Source organism: Primulina huaijiensis, chromosome 15, assembly GCF_012295235.1.
Source record: "Primulina huaijiensis isolate GDHJ02 chromosome 15, ASM1229523v2, whole genome shotgun sequence".
Classification (NCBI taxonomy): domain Eukaryota; kingdom Viridiplantae; phylum Streptophyta; class Magnoliopsida; order Lamiales; family Gesneriaceae; genus Primulina; species Primulina huaijiensis.
Window position 1 is genome coordinate 371,278 of NC_133320.1, and position 10,098 is coordinate 381,375.

At 35.5% G+C, this 10,098-nt stretch overlaps 2 protein-coding genes across 2 annotated transcripts; both read right to left on the reverse strand.

Annotated features, from left to right (window-relative positions):
• Window positions 1-206: 206 nt before the first annotated feature.
• On the reverse strand, window positions 207-3,576 carry LOC140958768 (probable receptor-like protein kinase At2g42960). The gene is made up of 8 exons (XM_073416332.1): window positions 3,162-3,576; window positions 2,118-2,777; window positions 1,842-1,946; window positions 1,604-1,726; window positions 1,336-1,506; window positions 1,090-1,219; window positions 596-808; window positions 207-523 (listed from the first exon to the last, which is right to left on the reverse strand). The coding sequence occupies exons 2-8, from the start codon at window positions 2,774-2,776 to the stop codon at window positions 449-451; spliced, it is 1,476 nt and encodes a 491-aa protein (XP_073272433.1). The 5' UTR covers window position 2,777; window positions 3,162-3,576; the 3' UTR covers window positions 207-448.
• A 3,622-nt stretch (window positions 3,577-7,198) lies between these two features.
• LOC140958749 (uncharacterized) lies at window positions 7,199-9,507 on the reverse strand. Its single transcript, XM_073416315.1, has 3 exons — window positions 9,441-9,507; window positions 7,586-8,763; window positions 7,199-7,363 (listed from the first exon to the last, which is right to left on the reverse strand). The coding sequence occupies exons 1-2, from the start codon at window positions 9,505-9,507 to the stop codon at window positions 7,787-7,789; spliced, it is 1,044 nt and encodes a 347-aa protein (XP_073272416.1). The 3' UTR covers window positions 7,199-7,363; window positions 7,586-7,786.
• Window positions 9,508-10,098: the final 591 nt, after the last annotated feature.

Sequence of the window (10,098 nt, forward strand, 5' to 3'; positions counted from 1 at the left end):
TTATTATGTCCAAAAACTCCGATAACCAAACCATTGCATGTTTCAATATAATCACATAAATCCCTTTTACTTTGACTGCAAAGAAGCAAAACTCATTTCTTCCAACAATGATGAATAGCTAAAAACTTACTAGTATCGCATCAGTCAACCCCCTTCAAGAACAAGAATACTGGGAGATATGGAACAACAATACCGACAAAAGATAAAAAAAAAAAAGAAAAAAAAAGTGAAATATGATATGATAGAATCTCCTCTCACCCATACATAGCCATACACTGTTTTTCCTTCTTCTAGACAGCTATTTCTTGACCATATCATGCATTGCGAGAATTCCGGCACAAAATGAGATCCTTTCAAAAAATTCATGGAGGCCAAAGCAAGTGAATCTTTAGTGGTCCTCAATATTTACTTCGGCTCTCCGACCTAATAGTGTGGTTGTCTCTTCTTTTTATCGCTGCATATTTTTCTCCGGCTGAGAATCAATTTCTACGCCACTTTCTCTAGTTCTTCGATGCCTTCGATCCTATAGCATTTATGTTATCATAAGAATCAAAACCCATGAAATCTTTACTAAAAGACACTTTGGAACACTGACCTCTCTTGGTATAGGATATTCCTCTGATTCGAGCATTCGGACAACCTGGCTCATCCTAGGTCTCTTGTCAGAATCTGGATCTACACATCTCAAAGCAGTCAAGAGTGCCCTTTTGAGGGCTCGAGTTGGTGGCCTCATGTCAACTTTTGAATCTACCACTTCCTCTGAGCGCCTACTTCCAACCATCATTTTCAACCAGTCGACCATATTAACCTGTGAATATCCACAGTTTCTCACACTCGCAGTTACATCGGATGCGTGAGACAAAACAAAACTAGACTGCAGCAATAAGAGTTGTTGAAGAGTAAATACTTGAGTATCCAAGGGGAGTCGAGTCAAAAACATTGGTTAACATGTAAAAGGGGGAATCGTTTGGTTCACATGTTTAGAGGATCATACTTGATTTTGTCAAGATTCTAATAACTCGATGATTAGAGAACAAAAATATGAAAATATATATTCTGCTCTTTTATTTCTAACTCCATAAGTAGTACCTCTGGAGCAGGACGTCCATAGTCTATGGGATCCTTTCCAGTTATCGCTTCTAATAGTACAACGCCAAAGCTATAAACATCACTCTTTTCATTTAGAAGTCCAGTGTTGGCATATTCAGGAGCCACATATCTGAATGGTAATAGACAAGTTGATGAATGAGGACGCTTCTTACATCAATCTCCATTTTAAGTACAATCTATAAGTATTTAAGCTGATATCACCAAGAAAATGGAAAAAGAACTAACCCAAAGGTACCCATGACTCGAGTTGTGATGTGACTTTTACCATCACCAAGTAGTTTAGCCAGACCAAAATCAGATACCTTGGCATTAAAGCCTTCATCAATTAGTATATTGCTTGACTTTATATCTCGATGAACAACTTTTGGCTCAATTGCTTCATGCAAGTATGCAAGACTGCAGCATATGTATCATGTGCCATGAGACCTAATATATGATTGAAAAGGAAAAGACTGAAAGATCCAAATAAAGTAATATAGCTTGGCCAACTTACGCTTTAGCTGTGCCGAGGAGAATCTTCATCCTCGCCTCCCAAGTAAGAAATCCATGGTGACACATAGCTCCATGAAGCCATTGCTCTAAATTGCCGTTGTTTACATACTCGTAAACTAGCATCCTTGAAGATAAGATTAAGTTTAAAATTTCAAAGTAGAAAGGAACTATTCTATTGGCTATGTAATCCAAATTACACCCACACAAACTTAACAAGATTATATACCACTGAGTGATACCTATGAGTTCCTTCAATACAGTATCCCAAAAGTCGAACCAAGTTTTTGTGACGCACATTACCAATAGCCTCAACCTCTACTCTAAATTCTTTTTCTGCTTGACCCCTGCGCATGAAAAACATAAACATATTAACGTTCACAGTTACTGTACTCAAACGCCATGTTTAGATCACTGCACGAGATAGACAGCCACACAAGACAACCGGACTGGAAATTGTTCTGCAAAACTGCCCACTAAATATATCTTAATTTAGAATAGAGTCAATTTTAACTCACAGATTATTCAGGAGCTTTTTGACAGCCACCGGAATGCCGTTTATAAGCTGTCCTCTGTATACTACTCCATATCCACCCTCTCCAATAACGTTTTCCTTTGAAAATTTGTTTGTTGCAAGTTCCAGATCTCGTAAAGTAAACCAATGCCCCCAACCCAAATGAGAAAACTCAGGGAGACCACTTAAAGGTGAAGGAGCAGTAATTGGATTTGATGAAGAAGGTTTGAATGTCCCCGAATTCCCTTCTTCTCCCGACTCGGATCCACGATAATCTCTATCCATGTTATGGAATGAATCAGATTGACTGCTGTTATCTACATTTTTCACTTTTGGCATCCCTGAGTGGACGAAAACCGATTCAGATTCTTTATTGGTTGACTTGTTATGAATGGTGAGAAGAATCCCATCACGTGGAACAAATGCATCAGCCGACACTTGTTCTACTTGCACTTCTTTAATTTCTTTCGAAACGGTAGGTATTTGGCTTAGAGGGAGGTTGTCTTGAGCTCTTCTTGATTTCTTTCTTTTGGTAAGATAAAGCGTCAACACTAGGAGGATAACCACAATAAATACACCGACTATAATTCCGATAATTTGCCACACCTTGAGACCGAAAAGGCTAGAGTTCTTGGAGAGTTCTGCATTAAGACCGGAAGTCATCCTGTAGGATGTCAAACATACCAGTAGAGTTAGCACAAGAAACACGAAAAATTGACAAATCTTGTACAAAATTTGCATATTTGAATATTGTGAAATCTGAATGATCTCCCATTCCTTTCACAATCCATGACTCCTTTAAACAACAGAGAACGAAAAACCAATTTTAATTTGCCAAGTACATCCCGTAAAAACATAAAAGTTCGCGAGTTTCTTGTGAAGATAACAAAATGCTCATAAGATCCAAGAAAATATATACCATCATTCACTCATGATTGTCACGGAAAAATATGATAACATAATAATTCACGACACTTGAATATACACAGGTAAAGTATCTTTAAAAAATGAAAATAATAACTAAAAAGTGCACATTTCAAGATGTTACCTTTCTTGGAACTGTATGCGCAATAGAAGCCTTCAAAGCCAGGATCTTGAAAACTTCATCACCATAACATTGCCTCGGACTTGAAAAAGAAAAAAAAAGCCTTTAGAAAGAGATTCAACTCTAGGTAAGCCCAAGAATCCACTCCCAACAAATATGCCCACATTTCACAAACTCCCAAAAATCTAAACTTTGCCAAGAATTGAAACGCCTCTCAAATGGCAAATCCAAGAAAAAACAGAAGCTTGGAGAATGCTAAATGGTGACGATAATGATCAATGTGCCATTAATGGATTCATAATTGCTGTTAGTGGTGGTTTCCTGTAAGGAGCATGGATATAAATTATTTTGTGTGTGTGTGTGTGTTTATATACATATAACAATGGGAAATCAAGATTGGAATCATCAGTGGTGGGTCATGAGAAATGTCATCAAAATTATATCATCATATCATAAAAATTAAAGACAGCAGTCAAATCCAAGCTTCTATCCTTCCCACTTTTGGTCACACATGATTTTATTTTTAAAATATAAATGTAAGTAAACAAATAAATATAATTACATAATTAATTTGGATCGGTTTCATTTCTTAGAGTGACAATAAAATATTAACTGAGGTCAAACATGGGTAAAGGGCAAATCACAGTTTCAGTGAGAGATGCTGACTGCATTTTTGTCACACATAACCGGACTTTAACTGTGCGGAAAGGGATTGTTAACAGACATATATTATTCTTAAACATGATTAAAAAAATAATTAAATTTCATATTTTTGTTCAGGCCCACCAAAATCGATTCCTTCCCAACTTTCTTGGCTTGTATAAATGGAGATGGCTATTTATTTCATTGAGTACATGGTCAGCATTATTATAAGATTCACGATATTCATACTCCAATTGTTAATGGATAGGCCTCTAAAATTCAACACCGTATAATAAATATATTTCAACTAGTAAAAAATAAAAGACAGACTTCAAAAGGTTTGAGGCCCGCCAGCTGTGATTGTGGATTTAGTATTGAGCCGGCCTACAGCAGCAAACTCACACATGTTATTCCATTGCAAGCTCACTCCAGTTGGGTTGTAGGCCATCTTACACTACAATTATGCAACAACGTCAAAAAAGATTAGCAGGACGAGTACGAGCAGGTCGACTCAAAATTTTGGTTGGTCGGAAAATTAACAACTTAAGAGGTCTATTTTATACGACGCAACGGGGTCGGCTCTCGGACTTAGAAAAAAGTTGTCTTCTATAATATATAGGACAAGCAGACAACTATTGTTTGTCCAGATGGGCTTCTGGATTTAGATTAGACATATTGTTTTTATGAAGAATAATCTGAGTTTATTAATTCATTTTATTTTTTAAAATATATTGTTGATGACAACCATATAATTGAATAATTCGTACTATGTAAATACATATGACATGCATGTCTACGTATGCAAATTTGTCGATTTTTTTTTAGTCTGAATTCTTTTGAATGCAATTCTATTTTTTAAGATTAAACTATTTATGAGGTCATATTAAGTGACCCTGTTGAATTATTTTGTCACTAAAATATTATCCAATATTATCTCTATAACATAATTTACTGTACTTCTTTATTTGCACTTGATCATTTTGAAGCCGATTAGTTTAATGATCATTTGAGATTGAGCACGGAAACTTGTGAGGGTGAAGAATTCTAAAAGCTTGGCTTATTTACATTCAAAGATGCAATTAATTCTCTTGGAAACATTATATAATGTCAATATTGTATGTGTTTGTATTTATTTTACCTCTAAATTATTTTAATTTATATAAAAAATTTATTTTGTAATATTTCTATATTATATTTAAGCTCAAAATAAAATATTAATCACAACATAAAAATATAATATTAATATATTATACAAATAATTATTAATGATTGCTTGCTTCCTTCACTATTGGCCTTCTCATTTTTATAAATTGATTTATTTAATAAATCTATTAATACTAATAAACCCATTATATATAATTATATGTTTTACAATTAATTTTTTTTTTATGAAATATGTGTTTATATAAATTTTGAGAGAATTCGAAATGAGTCTTTCTAAAATATCCTTTTGACCAATTGATTTTATGTACGTTTTCTTGGAACAATAATTTAAAAATAAAAAATATTTTTCAATTCTTTCATATCTCTCATATTTTTAATCCTATCATATTTTTAAAATGAAACAATAAATATTTTTTCAATCCTCTCATATTTTTAAAACGAAACAATAAATATTTTTTCAATCATCTCTAATTTTTCAATCACTCAACCAAATAATACAAAATATTTAATAATTAACATATATTATAAATATTTATATTTTAAATTTTTCATTTGAATTAAATTAAATATTAAAAATTAACTATTTTATTTAAAGATTGGGTTTTGGATTCTTTTTCCTACGCCCGACTTGTCGAGTGTCTATGCCAGAGGGAAAAAAACTCGAGAGGATGCTCAAGTGTTTTCATATGTGTCTAGTAATGGTTGTGCTCTTCAATCCACCTCATTCAATATGTTGATTGAAAAAATATGCGTACACGGAAAGGTTCACATAGCAATAATGCTATTATAATTGGCTCATGTCACTGCATGTACGGCCTCGTCTGTTGCCACTTACAATATATTCTGCGTGGTTTATCTAAGTCGCATCAGAAACATTATCTGCTGGTGATATTTTCACACTTGATTGTAGTTGGCTGCACCTTTAATTTGGTAAGAAAACTTATTGCAATTTGATTCAGAGCATATGGCTACTCTAAACCGAATAGGAGATTGCATTACTATTTTCAACTTAATGCTCCTGGAGGACTTGTTGCTAGATTCAGAAACATTCGCTTGCTTATTGTGTTATTTAGCAAGCCATTTGCAAATACATTCAATCTATCCTTCAATTAATAAGGTCTTCTCCAAGGGGGGTGTTCTTGATTCTGCAACGTATGATACGCTGGTCGATGGCCTGTGGAGAGAGGGATGGAGACGTGAGGCGGGACACATGGTGGACTTAATGTTGGAAAAGGGTTGCGTCTCAAATGCCTCTGCTCACGCATTGTTAATGGGAGGTTCTTTTGGAAGAAAAGAGATAGTAGTTAAAGATAATGTGAGTATCATACTTTAAGAGGGCTTGAGAAAACGTGATAAATTACGCGCATAATTCCTTTCGGTCTGACATGGGGATGTTATTAGAATCCCAGAGTAATTCCTGTTCACGAAATGGTACTCAACTTGATCTGATCCGGGCTGGTTAAATCGAACCATTTTGCTTTAGCTCGAGCGACGACTGAACTAGGAGTTGTCTGCATATTTTGCTTCGATTACGTTTTGTGTGGTGCAAGCATTTCAAGAAGATAAGACTGCATTTTCGTTGAACCTTCGTGGCATTCTACGCAGTAGGTGAACATGCTTTGGTATTCTCCGCTCATAAACAACAAATTCTGTAACAGAACCTACCGACTGTGTTTGAAAATAATAATGTTTTTGCTTTTTTTTTTTTTTATCATAGAAATTTTTACTTCTCAAGAAATTAGTAAAGTCAAAAAAGGTTTTTTTTTATAAAAGTTCATAGAAAGTGTTAATTTTTTTTTAAAAATAAAATGGTAAACTCATTTTTTCGAACGATTAAAAATTACATTAGGAACAACACCAGTTTTATTGGTTTCTACATTAAATAAATATCAGTTACGATATATTTGATAATTAAAACACATATTAATAAATAATTAGTAAGAGAAAAGGGACAGCCGTGGCTCGGATTTAGGAAAATGCCATTGGTTGAACAAGAATTCCTTTTTCTATCATTGGTAATTTAATAAACAAATTTAGACAGTAAACCCCAAATATGTGTTCCATTGTGCCTATCAAAATTTGAAATTCGCAAGTTGGGTCGACAAAAATGATAGCTTATTCCAAGTGCTAAAGGTCATACAAAGTCTATAACAAGCCAAGACGCTTCTTTCACTCGATGTGAAAATGATTCCATCCTTTTTCGAAAAACATAGGAAAAAATTCGATCCCCCGGATTCTCCATATAAATCAATGTACATATCAACAAAATTGAAAAACTAAAACTACCATTTACGGGCCTTTGTGATGACAGCAGATACGGTTCCAGTAGCTTCAGTCCCCAAAACCATAAGAATATTTCATCAGTAGTAGCACTTGAGGCCGGAGAGCTTCATATCATTCTTTATAAAAACAAGAGGATTGATTACACATTTAAAATACTAGCCCATTGAAGGAGATATACCCATTTGGTAGCATGAGTTCAGAAACAAAGTTAAGACGTGAAATATAAAAAACAAAGCCCAGTACACAATCAGTATTGCAAGTTCTTGAAAATCTGTACATGTAAAAAAGGATAAGCCTCACCAGCTATATTTACAAAAAAACAGAGAGACAGCACTCACATGGTCATCAATCACCACGTGATCACAAATGCAAGGCTAGCACAACTAGCCTTTCAACAAAACCAAAAACCTGAAACCAAGAAAAGTAAGTAGTGCGCCTTCAGATAAAGAATAGCTCAACCAGCAAGTTCAATCCTAGAACTTCAAAATCTCACTACGACATCCTGCACAATTTTGAAAACATTCCTAAGAAAAAATGAACTATAGTGAAGTCCCACTGTCATGTTGCTGGTCACAATTACCATTCTCCATAGACTTCATTTGATCTGCAATAGATTGAACCAAAACATCCCCCTTGTTCACTTCCTCTTGTTCATCTCCCTTCACATTGTGATCCTCTTCATCACCCCCCAAATGTGCAAATATCGCGGTCTCAATGTCACAGTTGTCCCCCTCCAACATCAATTCTGCAACGTTTTCTCCTGCAACCCCTCTTGTTCTAGCCTTTTCGTCCACATCCATCACCACATGATCATGATTTACAGGAGCACCCAATTCAACTTGTGCCGATATTCCACTTATCTTCTCGTTTTCCTTCAGTTCAACCGCATTTAATGCATCCAAAACCTGAGTTGAGTTATCTATTTCATCTATATTCCTTTTAGTATCAACAATCCTCTTCAACGTAATCACCAAAGAATCCACAGCAACACCCACATTCCCATCTCTATCACTAAGAATAAGATTCCTATTATTTTCTCTCTTCACTTTAGCACCATCAATACCCAAAGAAGATACACCAACTCCACGAGCTCCCGATCCAGATAGACCACCAGATACCGACAGTGCCGCTTCTTTCTTGCTCAACTTCTCTTTGACGACCAAATACGCCACATGTTCCAATGCCTCCTTGGCCCTCTTTCTGGCAAAAGCTGCCTCCTTGGTCCTTCTCTCCGCCTCTGACTTAGCGGCCACAACTGCCTTATTCATTGATGTGGATGCAATCTTAGCAGCAGCCAGTAATTTCTTCGCTGCGTCTCTATCAATCACCTGAAAACCCCCATTCCCTTCGTTAAATTCAACATTCACCTCCTTGACCGTTTTCAATTTAAAAATCGGGGTGTTGAGGTTGATGCAAAGGGGGCAAACGTACAGGGTGGGAGGGGGCGTGGATCCCGCTGAGNGTACGAAGCCTAAGGTTGATCTCTCCCTCTTCAATCCCCGAGGTGAAGGGTTGACTTGAGGACTCGAGATAAGGATCTGGAGTCTCAATTTTTGTTTCAGCCGACTCATCTGGAGATGATCCCGACTTAACACTTGTGCTAGGGGTACTTGAATCCCCTGCTCCAAGTATAAAGTCATGTACTCGAAAACTCTCCATTTTGGAAACCAATGGTTTCTCAATGCCTTGGAGGATAGGCCTTTGCATTACAGACCATAACTGAGTATATGCCTGTAAACATCCTGTGATTCAATCAGAGACAATTCTCTTATCAGCTTGTTGAAGCCTTCCCGCAACTTCTGCATTCAGTGCTAACTTGTTAAACTCGGTTTGAAGCATTTCAAGGTGTTCCCTCAAATGCCTCTGCATCTTGATAATAGCATCAATGTCAATGTTGTCCATCTCTTGTTAAAAAATCTGCAAGAATATTCTCATGAGATTTAATAATCACAATATCAAAAATATAATTTTCACATAATGCTTGCCATCTTAATAATCTGGCCTTCTCAGGTTTAGACTCAATTCTATTCCTTAAGAAAGCTTTCACCTGTGTGTTATCAACTTTCAAAGTGAATTTCTTTGCAAGTAAAAATAATGGCCATTTTGTCAAAAGCCCTTTTTACTGCATAAAATTTCTTCTCGTTTATATGCCATCTTATGGCTTCTGCATATGAGAATAAACAACTACAATACCTGCATGGTTGTTCTCCATCTGGTGTGAGCTTAATAAGAATTGCTGCCCACCAATGATCACTGACATCGGTATACAATACCAGATCATCCTCATCTTGAGAAATGGCCATCTTGGGAAGATTCTTACAAATCTCCTTTAATTGGCATAGTCCCTTTGTGTGTTCATCCGTCCATATAAATCTAGCAACTTTTTTCAATAATGGACTAAACACTTTCCTGTGTTTTGCTAGATTCTTGATAAACATCCCAGCAAAATTAACAACTCCTAAGAAACTTTGAAGTTGCTTCTTGTCTTTGAGACTTTCTAGAAAATTCTGCACTTTTTCCACTATGTGTTCTTGCAGAATAATTCCTGACTCATCGATTTCAATTCCAAGGAATTCAATCTTTCTTGTAGCAATGATTGCTTTCTTTTCAGATAAAACCAGTCTTTCTTTTTTACAAACATTAGAGAAAATCTCCAAATGCTTAACATGTTCATTTATATCTTTAGACGCTATTAAAATACCGTCAATATAAACAAACATAAATTTAAATAATCTTTAAAAAGATTATCCATCTTTATTTGAAATATCTGGGGTGAATTAGCCAATCTCATTGGTAATACTTCCCAAATATAATGTCCCTGAGATGTGGAGAAAGCTGTGAATCTCTTGCT